The following is a 20,244-nucleotide window of genomic DNA, read 5'->3' on the forward strand; positions in this document are numbered from 1 at the left end:
AGCCCTCCCAACACCTATTTTAAAGGTGATATATTGGCAGGATGTGGTTAGGACTCTGATGAAAAGATGTTAGGGAAAGCAGTGTAAAATTAAAATGGAGACACAGAAAAAGTAATCACAGGGGTAGACTGTTTCTGCATAGCAACAACACCACAAATCAAAGGCCCGTGGGTCCCCCTACCAACACCATCCCTGCACCCCCAGCTGGTTCCCTCTAGTGTGAGAACCTGGCTCTGCCACTATGATTTGCAGATATCTGTGACTTTTTATATTTAGTATAGGAGAATGAGCTGTTATTGCTACTTTAGGAAAAGATAAGCATGTTTCTGGATATACATAAGTATAAAGGGACATTGTGACTGAAACATTTTTTTGGCGTTAGAATCCTAATACACATCTAGATAATCCATATGTACCTATATTTCACATATCCAGTACATTTTCTCCAAAAACAGATAGGTAACCTTCTGTAATTCACTTAGTACCATGATAAAAATGGCAAATAATTTGTACAACTTGAGACGTTTCCACCAAAACAATCAGACCATTTATATATCTATACTTAATTCTAGTGTAAAAAGAGAAATAGAACCTATACCAGTTAATGATACATCAGAATATTTCATTTAGTCTATGGTTCTTTCGCTGCAAAAGCATCCATCATTACACTATTAGAAATAGAAGAAATTCCTAATGGTAAGCTATTCATAACAATGACTTATGTTGGATTTCTGGTTTCTATTTCTTTTGAGGAATTTTAAGATTAAACTCATAGATAAAGGAAGTTAATTTCTATTATGTTGCAGTTTCCTGGAAAATAGCATGCTGCTAGGGCAAAGACTGAACATCACTCAGGTTGTAGTTGTTGATTTGGCTTCTATATAAGTTAGAATATTGGTAGGACTGTTTTAACAGAGACCAAAATGGTAATGACTTAAACAAAATATATGATTTATTTCTCTCCCACATAAAAGTCAAAGTTGGTAGATAGTCCAGATAGGTAATAAAGTCCTACTCCAGGGATCATTCAAGGACTTTTTGTATTATTGCTCCACTTTTCTATGGTGCTGCTGCCTTACCACCATCAATCATCTCCATGTTCCAACCTTGGGATGGAGGAAATAGAAAATAAAAGTCAAGTGGTTTCCTTTAAGCCTTTAACCCAGTGGTTCTCAACCTTCCTAATACCGCGACCCTTTAATACAGTTCCTCATGTTGTGGAGACCCCCAATTTCATTGTTACAAATTGAACATAATTAAAACATAGTGATTAATCACAAAAACAATATGTAATTATATATGTGTTTTCCGATGGTTTTAGGCAACCCCTGTGAAAGGGTCATTCGACACCCAAAGGGGTCGCGACCCACAGGTTGAAAACTGCTGCTTTAACCAGAAGTTGCACCCACCACTCAGATCTCATTGTACATATTTTAGTCACATGGCCACATTAGCTGAAAGGGAGTCTGGAAAATGTAGTCAAATGTAGTCTGGAAAATGTAACAAGCTAAAATTGACAAATTTTTACTAAAAGACAAATGAGCTTTTAGATATTGCATACTGGTGTAAACAGTGACAGTTTCTGTCACTATGCCTTAAATAATTTCATATTGCTTTTGAAATTCAGGCGGGAAAAGGAATTACTTTCCTATTTACCTTCAGATTATTCCCAGAATCTAGGAAATTTTCTTTTACAAATTTCTAATCACTAATATCTAAATACCAGTGCTGCTGTGCTATATGATAGCCAGCAGCAGGATGAACAAAAACAAATTTAATTAAAATACCAATGTTTTTGTTGATAAAGACTCTTCCAAGAGTAATAGTATTTTCTCTGTCTTACAGCATTTAGTGTTTTTTGAAGCAAGCTGTTTCACTTTTGAAAGAAAGTTATTAAATTCAAAATGCTGTCTCCATGTAACTTCTGTCTTTGGTTGTAGTTGTGTCTTATTTTTAAAATAAGCGCCTTGTTTTATCAATGGGTTTTCCATGAAACAGACTGATTCCAACTCCAAGTTTAAGTTTAATGTGCAGGATGTTTATTAAGGAGTGACCTTGTTTATAACACCTGTGGGCATAGGGAGACGTTAAGCTAAACTAAGCTGAGCTGAGCACACGAGGAGCTCCAGAGATGGAATGACCCTTCAGGTCAGACCTGAGTTTGGCTGAGATTAATAACCCTCATACTATTACATCAATCAGTACTTTGATATGGGCAGGCTAAGAAGAGGCGTGACCTTGGGCCAGGTCGCTCTCTGCAGCTGAGTCAGAGCCTGAAGTGTGAACAGTTGAAAGCTGTCATACAGTAGCACTCTCAACAGCTAGTATGCGAAGCCCTTCTGAAGAAAAATCTATATGGCACAATTTGGTGTTCCCCCACATACCCCCTGTACCTGGCATAGAGCCTTTATATTTCATCACCATTCAATAAATGCTGTGTGTGTGTGTGTGTGTGTGTGTGTGTGTGTGTGTGTGTGTGTGAATGAACAAATATATGAATGGGACCAGGCCAAGGACAGAGCACTGTGACATGTCACTACCATCTAGTTTTTTGGCTATCTATTGATAACACACTCCAGCCTCCCTCATTCACCATATGATGTTTCACCCAACTGTGCCCTCATCCTGGTCACATATTCCCATTTTGTTTAGACCAGTGATGAACAAAACTGAGATACATGGGATTTCTATAGCTTTGCCAGACCAGAAGAGAGAGTGGTGGGTTTAGCTTGCCATTCTGTTTGACTACTTCTTTGCACTGGCACCTAAGATTACCACCTTCTTTTTAAAGTGTGTTATGGCCATCTGCTAAAATAATTTGTTCTAGAATTTGGGGTTAATAGAAAGCAGCTGTGTAGTAAAGAAAGAGCATAACATATGGATTCAGACCCAGGTCTGCCATGTTCTCTCTGTGTAACCTCAGATAAGCCCCACAATTGCTCTGAGCCTCTATTCCTCTTCCTTGAAGTGAGAACAATAACAGCCCTTAGGGAATTTTTGTGCAGATTACTTTCAGTCTCTGGCAGGGTCAAATCTTACTTGACTTTTTGTCCCCAAGCTTAGTTTAGCACACTGCATGACATACACTAGGCATTCAGATAGTTACTCAGTAAATGACTGAATGAACAGAGCATACAGAATATCCTAGTAACAGTACTTGATGCATAATTGGTGCTTTGAAATTGTTCATTTCATCATTACTGGTTAGGTTAGGGTTTTTCGGAGAAACAAAACCAACGGAATATATGTATATATGTGTACATATATCAAGAGATTTGTCAGAAATTGGCTCACACAGATATGGAGGCTGAGCAGTCCCACAATATGCTGTCTGCAAACAAGAGACCCAGGAAAGCTGGTGGTGTAATTCAGTCTGAGTCGAAAGCCTGAGAACCAGGGGACTGGTGGTATAAATCCCATTCTGAGGACAGAACATGAGATGGCCCATCTCAAACAGTGAGACAGGAAAGGTGAATCCCTCCTTTCTCTCTGCCTTTTGTTCTATTCGGGCCCTCAATAGATTGGATAATGCTCACCTACATTGGGTGTGTAGTAATTCAAATGCTAATCTCATTAGGAAATACACTCACAGACACACACAGAAATGTTTAGTCTGAGTACCCCATGGTTAGTCAAGTTCACAAATAACATTAACCATCACACTAGTCTAGTCTATATATATAGATTTTTTTTTTAATTTAACTTTTGCCCTTATTGAGAGTATGGCTTTGCTTCCCCATTTCCTGTCTCCTGTCCTGAAAGCAATCAGTGTTTTCCTGTCTGGATTATAATACTCATGTCAAAGCTTGAATGCAGTTAAAGACGTTTGGCTCTCTTGCCCACCTTGGACTTTAATTCTGAGCCAAATCTGATTGACCTTGATGAACTACTTTTATGCCAGGTTTTTTGGTTTTGTTTTATTTGTTTTGCATAACGGACATTTGGGATTGATATTTCTTTAAACACAAATAGAAACTTTGTATTTATCTGCTGAAAAAACTGGCATATCGTGGGAAAGATGTTGGAGTCTGATAGACCTGAACTCAACCTCTTGCCAACAGTACTGCTTAGGAAAGTTTCTTAAACCTATTTGAGTCTCAGAATCTTCGTGTCTAAACTGGTAATAATAAACACCTACCTACCCTACGAGGTGGTGGTTGGGATGTCCAATTCTTTCTGTGAGGGCAACGTAAAGGACATTCATTCCCCCTAAAGAAGGAACTAGAAACTGAGCTATCAGATGAGTAATGCTGTCTGCTTCTCTTTGTACCACTCTCCCTACATTCAGGGTAGAAGCAGATCTCCATTACACCTATCAAGAATGGCTTTGTTCTTAAAAAGTAAAAGTGTTGCCCTAGCTGATTTGGCTCAATGGATAGAGTGTTGGCCCACAGACAAAAGGGTCCTGGGTTTAGTCAAGGGCAGGTACCTTGGTTGTAGGCACAATCCCCATGTGGGAGGCGTTTTCTGAAAGGGACTAAATAAAATAATGGTGTAAGATTGAACTATAAGAAATATGCCCTTATAAAAACAAAATGAGAATTCAACATATAATTGAATGCAGTTCCGTTTAAGGTAATATGAAGGAGATGGAACTAGACACTTATTTCAATAATGTCAAAATTACTCGAATAACTAGGCTCTTCCTCTTAAATGGTTTGCCTTGGGCAACTTATAAAACTGATGCCTCTGTTTCTTCATCTATAAATCAAGATAATTGTCATACCTACTTCATAGGGCTATTGTGAAGATTGAATGAATATCATAATAGATACTACATTCAGAGATTATTTTATTGTTGTTAGAATTATCTGCAAAGCCTAAAGGCACATTTGGAAGACTATCATTAATAGTGATAAATCAGGAAAACCAAATAGCCAAATGTCATTTAGAGCCAAGATTAGTAATTGCCCTGAGCATGAAACAGAAAATCAATAAAAGAACATTTTTCTAATGCCTAGGAATGGTTTGGGAGGTAATTCCAGAAGTACTCCTAAATTGTTTTGAGTAAAATCAAAATCCCCTAAACAAATATGGAGACTCTATTGAAGGCTAACATTCACAATGGGATCCTATATTATGTCTTCTCCCCCCACCACTAAATTTATTTCATGAAGAATTGACATCATTTCTCAACCCCCTTCCTTCAAGTCAATTCACCAAATATTTCGGAAGCACCTTCCATGTAGCAGACACTGAGAGCTAACATCAGAAATTGGATAGACTTTTTTTCCAACCTTCTTGTTAAATACTGCTAGAAATTTATCAGAAAACAACAAATAATAATGTTGCTAACAACACAGAGAAGCTGAAATTCCCCTTGTAGTCCAAACCCCCCCGCCTGTCTTCACTTCAATTTCCTGACTGAAAATGTGGTTTTCTGTGGTCAGCTTCACCTCTGCTTCTATTTCAGTCTCCTGGCTTTCTCACGCCTCCCCGGCTGTCCAATGTGGACATCTCCATTTATCCTAGAACCTACAGGGAGTTCTATCTCTGCCACATCTTTGGCCATATGTTTTGCCTACCAAGCTCCTTAAAACCTGTGGCTCCAGTAGCTTTCGTGGAAATGGGAAGATAAATGCTATGTTACAAGATCCTTTTCTCATGTGCTGCCATTGGTTGAATTTTTTTTGTTATTTGGTGAGCCAAGAATCACCGCTCACTCACCTTAAGAAGTTGTCCATGTACACTAATAAAAGAGAAAGATGCAAATTGACCATACCCTTGCAACACCCCACAGCCAATCAGGAGTGAGTATGCAAATTAACCCAACAAAGATGGCAGGTTAATTTGTATACACAGGCACTGAGTGGCCGGGGGCGGGGCAGGACGCTTGTGTCGTCCCCATGGTGACGATGCAGGCGTTTCGCACTGCCCCAGCCACTCCAGGCCTCTGGGCAGTGTGGGAAGGTAGAAAGGCGGCTCCGGGCCAGAGCCAAGGTAGAAAGGCGGCTCCGCCGGAGCGAAGGTGGTGCCAGCAGCCAGGGGAAGGAAGGCCCATCTTGCACGAATCTTCGTGCATCGGGCCTCTAGTAAATAAATAAAATTTTAAAAAATACCATGTAAAAAAAAGAAAGTTGTCCATAACTATAAGCAGCTGTGAAAATTAGTGTGCTGACTGAATGTCAGATGCTTCACATACAGTAACTCATTTATCTTCACCACAATCCTATTAGATAGGTACTATATATTATCCTCATTTTACAGATGAGAAAATCGAGGCATAGGATTAATTAGCTCACCCAAGGTGTCATAGCTAGTAAGTGAAGCTGCTGAGAGATTTAAACTCAGAAGGTCAAGTTTCTAACTCAGAACTCTTAACCACTATGTAACACTACTTTTGATAAAAGCTATTGGCTCTTTTTCAAGAGGAAAAATAAACATCTCATTAGCTCATCTAAAACATCTTACACACAATTTCTGAGTATTCACAACCTTTTGAAGGTTGTCACTCTGATGGAACCTAAAGGGCTCATGATCCCAGCTCGGACGCCCACCTCCCAAACTTTCTTCCCAGTCAATCCACAGACATGCCTTTCCATGGTATGTCATGTGTTGTTCCATGTGATGACAGCAAGGCTGAGCTAACCAGTCAGGCCTAATTGCTCTGTGTCATATATGACGCCTAGTTTATGAAAATGTTCTTGTTTCCTATTAAGACTCCATGGACCTTAAAGTGTTAAGGAATAACACCTCATATTTATATGGCTCATATATTTCAGTTCCCCTGATCAGTCAATCAGCAAGCATTTTTATATCAATGATTCATTTTAATAATGGTTTACATTTTGTAAATGCCATCATGATCAGAAAGATGGAATGAGCAGTCACACTATTTTTTTTTAAATATATTTTGTTGATTTTTTACAGAGAGGAAGGGAGAGAGATAGAGAGTTAGAAACATCGATGGGAGAGAAACATCAATCAGCTGCCTCCTGCACATCTCCTACTGGGGACGTGCCCACAACCCAGGTACATGCCCTTGACCGGAACCGAACCTGGGACCTTTCAGTCCGCAGGCCGATGCTCTATCCACTGAGCCAAACCGGTTTCGGCAACAGCAGTCACACTATTAAGCAGGCAGAGAGATGGGGACCACCCCATTTTAAAGAAGAAACTAACTCAGAAAGATCAAGAGGCTGCTCAAGGTTCAAGGGCCAGGACTCTAGCAACAGCCTCCTTTCTGCCAAGTTAAAAACACAGTATGTTTTCTCATCATCAACGTAAGGATCTATGATTCATTTACTGTTAAGATCCCTCTGAGCTTTAAAACTGTGCTGTGTTTTCTAGCCTAAGAGGCTCTGTGGGAGGCTCTCTGGTTTATGGACAAGTTAGGGATACAAGGGGACCAAGGAAAAGAATATTTCTTTGAAGCACATTGTAAAACAGGAAAATCACAGGCTTTTGAATCTGTATATTATTATCTGTATGTTAATTATCCAAAGTTTCTTAACTTAGAGCCTCAGATTCTAAATCTGTATGAGAATAAAAGTATCTACCTTCTCAGGATGGATGTAAAGATGACATGAGTGTATGTTTCAAAATGCCCAGTTCAGACCCTATAAGTATCATTTCCCTTTTCAGCTCCGTTTTCCTTGTCCTTAAGTTAGGAGACTTGTGGGAGGCAGAAAGATAACAATAAGGAGGGTGGTCTTGTGCAAAGTCAAAGAGAAGAGGGCTGGTAGAAATGATGTGAGGGTAGGTGTTGACCTCTCCTAGCATATATGCTAAGTGCCTCCTTCCATCCCCTGTAAAATTCAGTGATGCAAGGAATCAATTTGACATGGAGTTATGAAGGAGCAATTTAATCTTGTTCCTGGAGATTTGCAATCCATAATGGAGTTATTTAATCAAAAAATATGGGGAGGGGAGAGACAACTTTGAACAGCAGACATTCTGGTGCTTCTTGCCTATTCCAGGTGGCCCACCCACCCTCCCACCCCCAAATTAGCCTGCCGGAGAGTAAAACCCATGAATTTGCTGCTGCTTGGTAACACCACCCCCTTTCCTCTCCTCACTCTGGCAGAAGGTTGAGCACCCCATTGAGTTCAGTGAAAACAAGAAGTCATCAGTGGGGGAGAAGAGCTCCAGCCTCCTGCCTACACACTGCCAGTTGCTCCTGTAGAAGCGCTCTACAGTGCAAGGGGAGCCTGAAGGTGGCGTGCATTCTGATTCTCTGTTGCTTTCATTTTTTCCCCAAACCCTCTATGCCCACCCTTCTCTGATAAGAAGAAATCACTGAGTTGTTGGGTTTTGATCTCCTTGAAAATGGCAGGATATGAATTTTATCTGGATTGACTTTGCCATTATTTCTCTTATTGATATTGGCCATATCCTCTGAGTACATGGTATTTTGTTTCCCTTTGTGATATGTAAGAGGATTTCCTTGCATAAGTCCAAATCCTTTAATCATGTTCTACTGTCTCAGACAACCTGTCCTGGTTGGGGGTTTCCAGAAACATGATTACCAGGATTAGAGACTGTAAACTCTTAATTTCTGCTACCAATTTAAAATCCAGTCGAATGAGACAATACACCCGCAATATTGAAACATAACATGTTAGACTATCCTCAACCAGACATAGCAAATTAAAGAATTATATGCTTTTAATTACAATCAGAAAGACTGATTTTTCTTTTTTATATCATTATGGTCTTCTTTTTGGCTTAGTCCTACTGGTTTAGAATTGTGTGGTTTAGAATTTAGTGCAGAGTTTAGAATTTAAAACTTTTATTAGCTAATGGCCATAATCAGGGTAGAATAGGCTCTGTAGAGAAGCAACCAATCAGGAAAATAAGTTTGTAACAGAAGCATCATTTGTGAGCAATTAAGGAAATGAGAGTTTATGGTAACTAATCCTGCACCTGGAAGTGTAGGTTCTTCTTCCTTAATGGGGCCTTTGCTCGAGAGCCTACAACATTGAGTGGCATGTAGTAGGTCCTTAGGAAATACCTGTTGGCTGGTTGGATGAATAGATGTTCTTTGCTGTGAGAAATTATATGGAACTTGGTGTTTTACTGTGATATAATGCAACTTAAATCCCTCGCATTATTTTATAGAGAGAGCAAAGGTATGGCTCTGCATTTCTTTGTTTCCCCTTTAATTCAGTCAAGTTTTTCTCCATTTTGGGATGGATAAAAAATGTGAACAATGGCTCCATTTCTTCTCTTACACTTCACAGGGTATTTTTTTTAAAATTTATTAATGTGTTCTTTTCTGTGGGTGCTAGCTTTCTGTCATAATTCTCTTCCCAGTGAGAAGTCTGTTTTTTTCATCTAAAGTTTCAGATTTCAGTCACTTGACTCTGAGGATGAAGGACAAGTACTTTATTCTCTTTCTTATACGATTATATTTATTTTTATATTAAGTAGTTTCTATAATGAATTGTAGTATTTAATTGTATGAATTGTAGTATAAAAATAACTATAACAGTATAAAAAATATCTATCTCTTTGTTCTTTGAAGAAGAATTTTTTGGTGCCAAAAATTATCCACAGCAATGAATGTACCTTTTAATTGTTTTAGAAAAAAATTTTAGCATGTGAATCACTCACATTAATTATGTCAGAAAAATGTTTCTTCAGTGACTGGGGGAAATTTTATTTTTAAACAGAATGAAGTAAGATTTCTTTTTGTCTCTTATATCTGCCTAAGGGCCAGCCACTCATTGCATGGACCTTAGGAACTATTGTTTTGTATCAGCTACCAGCGCAGCAGTGGTACAGAGCTGAGCATGCCAGTCTGAGCCTCTTGTCCTGAAGTGGCCAACAGACAGGGAAGGCAAGATGAGCTGGTCTCATTCTGTTTTGCCAAATTGAAATTTCCTTTCCACCTCCTAACTTATTTGAAGCCTGTTTTTATTTTATTTTGCTGACATGGTACATAGGAATTCAAGATATGCTGCCAAAGAGTAATGACAAATGACAGCATATGTCATATCCAAGCATTGTCTGATAACTTTTATCTGTTTCATCGATGCCTCTTCTCAGTACTGAGCATCCACAGTTGAGAACTGATAAATAACAGCCATTAGCTGCATTGGAACAGAGTGGAGCCAAAGTCTTTACAGTGGCCTCCAAGACCCTCATGGTGGGGAGACCCCAACCCCAAGACTAATACCTGCCACTCTTCCTTCTCCTTCTACTCCTCCCAGGCTCCCTGTCTGTGCCCTCTTCCCCCAGGTAGCTGCACTGTGGCTTCCCTCTCAGCTTCAGGTGTTTGCTCTAATCATTTTCTCAATTAGGCCCACTCTGATCACTGTACAGTGGGGCTTTGACTTACATGTTTAATTCGTTCCAAGACCGAGCTCGTTAAGAAGCTCATTAACTCAAATTACTCTGTCAACTCAATGCAAAAAATCGGCCAAGAGACAGCTGGTATCTCAAAAAACCCGTTAGTCGGGACACTCGCAAGTCAAGGCCCCACTGTATTTAAAATCACAAAACTCTCTGTCTTGGCATACCCAAACCTCTTTACTTGCTCTGCTTTTAAAAATTGCATTCATTATCTCAAATACTAAATACTTTGCATATTTATTATCTGTCTCCTTTTCCTACTACCAAAATAAGCTCATTAGAGGGTTGTTGTTGTTGTTGTTATCTATTGTTCCTATTGTTTTGTTCACTAACATGCCTAGAATAGTTTCTGGTCTTTATTAGATATTCAATAAATATCTTGTTAATGGTTTAATAAATGAATAAACAGAATTCAGTTTTAAATGTTGCTGATTTCTAGCCCCTCATACAGAAATGTCCCTTTCAACAAAACCTAACTGGAATGATTAGTTGCATTAGAAAAGGATTTGGGGTAATTGCAGCCAGAGATTCTCCAACTGCAGAGAGCAGGGGTCTATGGGCTCCTTGGAAAGCTGTTGATCATAAGGATGAGCTGCCTTTCAACAAGGTTTGCAAATTAGAGAATTATATTTTCTCAGGCCATGGGATGGGGAAATCCCTGCACTTAGAGTAGATTGAATGGTTATATTTTAGGTGTATGTTTGTCCAATCCAAAATTCACGTACTCTGTTTCTAAGTACTAGTGCATGTGAGAGTATACATCTTTTTCCAGTGCTTTTATTATCTTTTCCATAATTAAAAATCAATTCTGGTGCAATTAGCTCATTTTAAAAAGGAAAATTATCTTGCCATGTCTTTTGTTTGTTTGTTTAACGTTCTGATGAAACCCTTAAGCCAAGATTGGTATCTGTTAACAATTAAAGCAAAACAACATTTTAAATAAAGATAGTTTAATCATCATGTAGCCTAGAATGGAAAGGTGTGAGGAGGAAAGAGAAGTGCTATATCATTTGTGTATTCATGCTTATTGCTCTGATTCTAATTAAAGAAAATACATTTAATTCTAGAAAAAGGCTGAGAAATTTACCTTAAAATCAGAGTTTAATTTGAAGATCTGAAAGCAGGCCTAGAAACACAAACTCACTCTCTGAAAAGCTCATTCTTTGAGACCTGCTATGATAGACAGGCATGACCTAACTCTTTCCATTGGAAAGATCCAAGATCATTTTACAAGCTCTCTGATCTGTGAGTTTTTAGCTCTGTTGTTTCTAGATCCCAGTGCTGAAAAGACCCTGAAAGTGAGTTTAATCTGTTCAGGGAACTGGAGTTGTGCCAAGAGCCCACCCTTGACCAGGCTCTCTGGAGTTAGACCACCTGGGATTGAGTCCCAGGCTCCCCTCCATTGTAACCATGTGATTTAGGAACCTATCATTGCCTCCTTTTCCTCATTGGTAAGTTAGTGATAGTAATGACACCAACCACCTATAATGGTAAAACAATAATAATAAGGCCTCCATAAATGTTAGTTGTCAATATCACCCTCTCTTTTAATCCTCACAATTCAACAAAGTAGCGGTCATCATTGCTTTACAAATTATGAAATTAAGGCATAGTAGAACTTTCTCAAGGCATTTAAAGAATGGGGGGGCTAAGCTAATTTGAATATGTGTCTAGTACAATGCTCGGGGCTAGAGTCTATTCGTAACAATTACTGTGAACTAATTATTGAATGGAAATACCTAAATAATTCAGAACAAAATATAAACTGCAAAATATATACTTGCAACATGTACCTTTATTTTCCTTGAGGCAATTAAATGCCAGGCAAATAAAAAGGCCTTCAATATGGGCTTATTATTTTGAACAAAAGGAATGTATTCTCTAATAAGAGATGGAAACAATTTATTCTGACCTGGAGACTTCTGGAAGGCCTTAGGAAAGAAGTGTTACTGCCTTGAAAGATGAGTAAGCTTGTAACTAAGGGAGACAGAGAGCGCTTGGAAAGCTGAAGCAGCAGCCTGAGCAGAGGCAGAGCAGAGTGTGTGTCTACTGCACCGTGAGGAGATTCAGCAGAGTCTGCAGCTAAGTGTCATTTCATACAGAGCACAGTAAAGACCAGGGCATGAAGTGAGCTGGAGCCCATCGTGAAGGCATTAAATGACAGAAGGGAGCTTACATTCTATTTTCTGAATAATAGGGAGGTTTATGAAGAATGGAGTAATATGCTCACCTCACTAATTTTGGAAGTAATTCTGAGGATAGTGTAAAAGGATGGATTTAAGAGATGAAACTGGACATAGGGTCCATAGGCTGGGAACCACATATAGAAAGTTCATGGAGTACTTCAACAAATGAAGGCCTCACTTTGGACAGCTGATGAGGAAATGAAAGAACATTCCAAGGAGCCAGAGACCACTCGCCAGGAAACTAATTTGTAATTGCCCATGGGGAGTGAGGAAAACTGAAAGATGGAATGAAAGAATGATGGTGGTAGCTAGGGCAGTGGTCGGCAAACTCATTAGTCAACAGAGCCAAATAACAGTACAACGATTGAAATTTCTTTTGAGAGCCAAATTTTTTAAACTTAAACTATATAGGTAGGTACATTGTTATTAACTTAATTAGGGTACGCCTAAGGTTTAGGAAGAGCCACACTCAAGGGGCCAAAGAGCCGCATGTGGCTCGCGAGCCGCAGTTTGCCGACCACGGAGATAAGGTATCTTGGGAGATGACAGGTCTGGGTTCCCCGACAAGACTGGACTTTCTGGAAAATCTTGTGCTCATAATCATGCCTGGCTTTAAAGCATTAATGACATTTTTCAACTCCTTTTAGTATCACAAAGAATACTTTTCTGTTTTCAAGGTACAAATTTATTTGGTAAAAATAAACCATTCAAAAGAGAGCCTAGAATGTCCTCAGTGAAGTCCATATCTATGCCCTCTATAGCTTGAACTTACAGGGGAGACAACACTTTACCTCTACCCATCTTAGTTAGGTGTTCAGCTGGACCTCTAAGAAAAAGAAAAATTAACAAGAGAAAACCCACACAGAAATTTATTAATATTCAGACTCCATGTATGTGTGAAAGACACCCAGGAAAAATGAGCAACTCAAAGAAATGACATTTAGAATTAAATATCATTTTAATAGGGAAAGGGGAGGGGAAATAGCCCTCTTAGAGGAGAGTAAATAATTTTTAGGAAAGATGAATGGACCTTTAGAAGAATAGATGGGAGGCATGATGGTTTGTGACAGTTTGTCAGGGTGTGGTGTTGCCTTCTGGTCTCCTCTCTTGTGATGATTCAATGCTCCCTGGTTGATGAAATTCCCAGAAGGAGGAGGATTAATGACAATTGAGTTTCTTTTAGAGGATTTGTCTTTAGGCATTTGTTGTTTTCAAGTGCCTACAGCTCAAAATAATCAATATGCCAAAATGGCATATTTGGGGGTGGTATCTGCTGCTGCCCTGCAATTTAAGCCAGTAGCCTAGGAATGACCGTATCAGACACTCATAGGAAGCATTTATTAGAGCAATACCTTGGAGAGCTGCTTTAAGCATGGTTATTCTGAGCCTTAAGCTGCTGCTTCTTGAAAATGCATTTCACCTCTTTTATGTCCTCTTTTTTTTCCTTCCCATGCTTACGCTTTTAGAGGAAAAGTCCGGTAAGACATAACAATTCCTTTTCACATTTTGGCCAAACCTTTTTTTTTTCTATTCATTTTCACCGTCTGTATATTGAATGATGGATTGTGTTTAACACCTAAACAAGATTTTAAATTTTAAAAACAAATCTTTGTGAACGAGGGCAAGGTTTAATTATGTCCCAAGAGGGAGGAGGGGGGAGGAAGTTGGTTGCTAAGTGATTTTACCAGCTATAAAGGGCCACAGGGTAATTTTATAAAGATTCACGTCTGCCTCAATCACAGGTATATGACCAAATATTTTAGGTATTGAGTTTTGTTTATTGTAACTTCCACTTGAATTAGTCAGTTACATGTACATACTATGACTGGGCAAATATTTTTAACTTAATTTTTTTAAATATACAACATGATAATATCCATCCTGAATGAATGTTTGTGAAGCTGCCTAGAAAAGGGAAGTTACTTTCTTTTTCAGTTAATCTGAAAAATATCTCCGTATGATGATTACAGTGGGAAAGGGGCTGAGAGAAACGGACGAGGGCAAAGTGGGGATAAATGGTGGCTTTTTTTATCAGCCCCTCACCCAGGCTGGCCAGTCACCCAAGCGGGACCCCAACCCTGAAGGGAGCGTGACCAGCTGCAAACAGCCATCAGCCCCACACCCAGGCTGGCCAGGCACCCAAGCGGGACCCCCACCCTGATCTGGGACACCCTTCAAGGCAAACCACCGTGCACCAGGCCTCTATCCTATATAGTAAAAGGGTAATATGCAAACTGACCCTAACAGCAGAAAGACTGGGAGTGACTGGTCACTATGACACACACTGACCACCAAGGGGCAGACGCTCAATGCAGGAGCTGCCCTTTGGTGGTCAGTGCGCTCCCACATGGGGGAGCTCTGCTCAGCCACAAGCCAGGCTGATGGCTGCCAGTACAGCAGTGGTGATGGGAGCCTCTCCTGCCTCCTCAGCAGTGCTAAGGATGTCTGACTGCAGCTTAGGTCTGCTTCCCGCTGGCAAGTGGACATCCCCCGAGGGCTGCCAGGCTGCCAAAGGGTTGTCTGATTGCCATCTTAGGCCCAATCCCGCAGGGAGCAGGCCTAGGCCAGCAGGTGGTCATCCCCCGAGGGGTCCCAGACTGCAAGAGGGCACAGGCCAAGCTGAGGGACTCCCTCCCCTAGTGCACAAATTTTTGTGCACCAGGCCTCTAGTAACATAATAATCATATATACCAATTCTTTCCTAGGAAATTCTCTAACTGGATCACTGAATTTGCTATGACTATATTATATAAAAATAATATGTGTTTGGTGCTTTGTAGCTTTTCATGCATTTTTCTGTTTCCCCATGGCACTGAATTTAGCAAATGAGGATGTCATAAAATGTCATAAGCTTTGAAACCTGAGGCTAGTTATTTAGTGCTTTGGATAAGCAAGACATTATGTTTGGTTACTTTTTTTTTTTATAAGTATCTTAAAACACTAACCTACTTTGGCTGAGACTAAGCCATCCCAATTAACATAATTTGTATTATTTTGTGCAAAAGAAAAAACAACCTTGTGTGGAGTAAGGACACTGGGGACTGCAAGGACATAGACTCAAGTATATTTTGTAGGGAATCATATACATGTTGCAAATTATATACATTTTACAAATGTAACGTGTACAAATACAACCAAGTAGCCTTATTCTAGAGATCAAATCATAACTTAGTAGTATTTACCCACTTTGAAAGCAGCCTCAAAATACAGAGTTAGCTATCTCTGGAGTGAACACCAAAATAAAAGTAGAGGGGAAAATAAAATGTTTTTCAAAACCTCCAAAATTATCAACAGATCTAGATAAATCTCAGAATTGAACAATCAATGTTTAATTAGGAATGCAAGAAATTTGTTCAGAAAAATAAATAGGCCAATTGCACAGTCCCTGTTTGAGTAATCAGGTGAAATAATAAAAACAGCAGATGAAATTTACTGAGAGCTTGTTTTCTGTGATACAAATGCATTCAATCAGAGACAATTGGCCACCTGCAGCTTCTGAGCACTGGATAAGTGTTCTGTTATATGGTGCAGTTAAAAACAATTTCAGTCTGCATTTAAAAATTAGAACATTTGAATTTTTAAAAACAATTTAGATTGTGCATTTCCATTCAACAACTCTGAAGATCTGGCAGTACTAGGCTCACATTCAGGAACAGCAGGCACAAGTGTACCTGAGTAGTGGGCATTTAACAAAAACTTTGTGTAACACATGTGCCCTTACACACAATACCCCAGCTCTTTGCCCTGTACACATTTGAGTTTTCAACACTATACTTAGAGTGTTCAGCTCATCTATAATAATAAAGGTGTACTATGCTATTTAGACCAGACAGCAGGACAGCAGAATGACCTTTCGGACGTCCTTCCGGACGAAGCCATGGCTGTGGGTCCGAGGCAGTTAGGGGTGATCAGGCAGGCAGGCAAGTGGTTAGGAACGAGGAGGCAGGCAGGCAGAGGTGGTTAGGGGTGATCAGGCAGGCTGACGAATGATTAGAAGTGATCAGGCAGGCAAGCAGAGGTGGTTAGGGGCAATCAGGCAGGCAGTCAAGCAGTTAGGGGCGATCAGGCAGGCAGGCAGGCCAGCAGTTAAGAGCCAGCAGTCCCGGATTGCAAGAGGGATGTCTAACTGCCTCTTAGGATATCCCCCGAGGGGTCCCAGATTGCGACAGGGTGCAGGCCGGGCTGAGGGCCCCCCTCCCATGCACAAATTTTGTGTACTGGGCCTCTAGTAGAATATAAGCCCAGATACTGAATGATTTTCCTTTCACCCTTGAAGCAAATCTATTGGTACAACAAAGAATACTAAAGGCTTAAAGGCCATGGGAAATGATAAAAGAAACAGTAAAATAAAACTTTTAATAGGCAAAGACCCTCCCCTCTTGGCTGATAATGATTTGACTGTCCATGTCCTTCAGCAGTGCCTACAGTTCCTTAATGATGATAATCCTATATAATAAAGGGGTAATATGCAAATTGAACCTAACAGCAGAACGACCAGTCACTATGATGCGCACTAACCACCAGGGGGCAGAGGCTCAATGCAGGAGCTGCCCCCTGGTAGTCAGTGTACTCCCACAGGGGGAGCTCCGCTCAGTCACAAACCAGGCTGATGGCTGCGAATGCAGCAGAGGTGGCGGGTGCCTCTCCTGCCTCCTCGGCAGCACTAACGATGTCAGACTGCGGCTTAGACTTGCTCCCTCTGGGGAGCGGGCCTAAGCCATCAGTCAGACATCCCCCAAGGGCTCCCAGGCTGCCAGAGGAATATCTGACTGCCAGCTTAGGCCCAATCCCCCGGGAAGCAGGCCTAAACTGGCAGGCAGACATCCTCCGAGGGCTCCCGGGCTGCCAGAGGGATGTCTGACTTCCAGCTTAGACCCACTCCCCCAGGGAGTGAGTGGGCCTAAGCCAGCAGGTGGACATCCAAGTGAGTGGGAGCCAGCAGGTGGACATCCCCTGAGGAGTCTCAGACTGCAAGAGGGCACAGGCTGGGCTGAGGGACCTCCCCCCCCCCCCAAGTGCACGAATATTTTTGTGCACTGGGCCTCTAGTTAACATAGATAAAGCCCTTCAATTTGACTTCTGGTATGTGTTTTTTTCCTTTGAAGGTTTCAGATAGCTCTTAATTATGACTTTCTGGGTCTGACCTTTCCACAGCTTCTACAGGGTCTTCTAGATTCTGGTTAATGAACTAGTGACTAGATGAATTTGAACAGCTGTTCCTTGATGAAGGCATTTTCAAATAGTTTCCAAAATGCTGTCTTCTGAGGTGTCTTTTACTAGAAAAAAATACAGGAACAATTGATTAAAAGTTAGGTTTTTAACTCACTGGAAATTAAAATATGGTTTACTTTGGGTGGATTAACATGCTGAAATTATTTAGTAAAGTATTGTTCTCTATAATCTTATATCACTAAAATTTCTTGGATTTAAGTTTTTGCTTCTGGATGTCTAAAATCTGCATTTTATTTTGCATTATTTCTCATAATTTTATCTTGGGGGAACTTGTGTCATTTTTAATTCCCCCTTCGCTGTATTTTATATTACTTTTAAGAATGAATTGTTGCCCTGGCTGATGTGACTAAGTGGTTAGAGCGTCAGCCTATGCACTGAAGGGTCTTGGGTTCGATTCCCAGTCAAGAGCATGTACCTGGGCTGCAGGTTTAATCCCTGCCCTGGTAGAGTACCTGTGAGAGGAAACCAATTGATGTGTCTCTCTCACATCAATGTCTCTCTCTCTCCATCTCTCTCTCCCACTCCCTCCCTTCCACTCTCTCTAAAAGTCAATGGAAAAATAATATCCTCGGATGAGTATTAGCAAAACAAAAGAATGAATTTTTTGCCATGAAATTGAAGCTGAAATCATAAATTCCCACATATCTTTCTTTCGAGAAGATTGTTAATCTGGTTGTTAAATAATTATAAAGCATGCCCTAGGCCAGTGATGGCGAACATTTTGAGCTCGGCATGTCATCATTTTGAAAAACCCTAACTTAACTCTGGTGCCGTGTCACATATAGAAATTTTTTGATATTTGCAACCATAGTAAAACAAAGACTTATATTTTTGATATTTATTTTATATATTTAAATGCCATTTAACAAAGAAAAATCAACCAAAAAGATGAGTTTGCGTGTCACCTCTGACATGCGTGTCATAGGTTCTCCATCACTGCCCTAGGCCCATGGTCCACAAACCATTGCTCACGAGCCACACACAGTTCTTTGGCCCCTTGAGTGTGGCTCTTCCACAAAATACCACGTGTGGGTGAGCACATACAGTGCGACTGAAACGTCGTGGCCCATGCACAGAAGTCGCTATTTTGTGGAGGAGCCACACTCAGGGGGCCAAAGAGCCACATGTGGCTCGTGAGCCCCGGTTTGCCGAGCCGCAGTTTCCCCACCACTACCAGGCAGTTTGGCTCAGTGGATAGTGTCAGCCTGTGGACGGACGAGTTGCGGTCAAGGGCACATGCCTGGGTTGTGGGCTTGATCCCCAGTTTGATTTTTTACAGAGAAGAAGGGAGAGAGATAGAGAGTTAGAAACATCGATGAGAGAGAAACATCGATAAGCTGCCTCCTGCACACTCCCTACTGGGGATGTGCCCGCAACCAAGGTACATGCCCTTGACTGGAATCGAACCTGGGACCTTTCAGTCCACAGGCCGACGCTCAATCCACTGAGCCAAACTGGTTTTGGCAAAAAAAAGTATATTTTTTTTAAAAAGAATTATAAAGCCTAACTCTTTATATAAAATAGTATTTGAACTTCTCTCAAAACATAGTATGAATTAGTAAAAGAATTTAAGCCCAGAAATGCATATTCATAAGTGTCCTTTTTCCTAATTTTATTTAAATTTCATCCGTGCCCTTAGATAGATTTATAAGAGAGATGAAATCAACATGGAGCAGTACCTGGAAAATAAAGTCTAAACTCTTACAAGTGAAACTGACTACAGTAAATATATCTAAACTCCTGGCTATTTAAATAACTCATCTGAGAAGTAACCATTCCTGGACATTAGCTACAAGGGCTCTTTGCTTTTTAGGAGTTCTCCAACAATGTCACACTTGGTGTCCTAGAAAGAGCACGATAATGAAGAGTTTATAGACTGAAATTCTGTCTCTGATTCTACCCATTTGCCAGCTGTGTTTCTCAGCCTCACTTTCTTTATATCATAAAGGCAGCTGGACTAGATAGCCAGGGAGGCCTCCCACATTTAAAAGATTATAGGTTTTTATTTTCTGTATGTGTTCTGGAGATTAGAACCATCCTATTCATTTCAACAACCTTCTTAGTTACTTTTATATTTGTGCTCCTGGCCCACATTTGGAGATTTGGCCAATATGGGGTCCCAGGTGGCCTCTGGTAAATTCATGGGTTAACCCATATCCTGAAAGTGAAACTGTGAGCATCATCTCTTTCCCCACTTGCCTCAGAGTCATCTTTGTTACTACAGAAAAATTTTAAAGAGGGGGCACTATCAAAGATTGTTGAGGTAAATTGATAGCAATAGTCAAAGTTTGAGGAATGAAAGAGAGAAATAGTATGTCTGCTTGTTGTGTTTTCCGGACATCAACTGGTCTACCAGTGTGTTATTGGTGCTGAACAATTTCATTTTCCCATCTGTGCTTGGCAGGGGTGCCTCATCTTTCCCATCACATTCCTACTCATTAGGAGAGGCTGCCCAAACCACTAGGCCAAGAATGGCTACTAGCAAAATAAGGTCCTCATTGGCATACATTCCGCAGAACCCTAAGAAAAG

At 40.4% G+C, this 20,244-nt stretch overlaps 1 protein-coding gene across 17 annotated transcripts in view; it reads left to right on the plus strand.

The window, feature by feature from the left end:
* Positions 1-20,244, plus strand: part of SGIP1 (SH3-domain GRB2-like (endophilin) interacting protein 1) — a 226,394-nt gene that overhangs the window by 122,421 nt on the left and 83,729 nt on the right. For 14 of the 17 annotated variants that reach the window (XM_015565995.1, XM_006766889.2, XM_015565994.1 and 11 more), the window contains one exon: positions 13,949-13,960. The exons of the other annotated variants lie outside the window; for them this stretch is intronic. In XM_015565995.1, the coding sequence (XP_015421481.1) occupies positions 13,949-13,960 (12 nt within the window). The remainder of the gene's footprint in view (positions 1-13,948; positions 13,961-20,244) is intronic. 17 annotated transcript variants of the gene reach the window in all.

The sequence above is a fragment of the Myotis davidii genome, unplaced genomic scaffold (assembly GCF_000327345.1).
Source record: "Myotis davidii unplaced genomic scaffold, ASM32734v1 scaffold122, whole genome shotgun sequence".
Taxonomy (NCBI): domain Eukaryota; kingdom Metazoa; phylum Chordata; class Mammalia; order Chiroptera; family Vespertilionidae; genus Myotis; species Myotis davidii.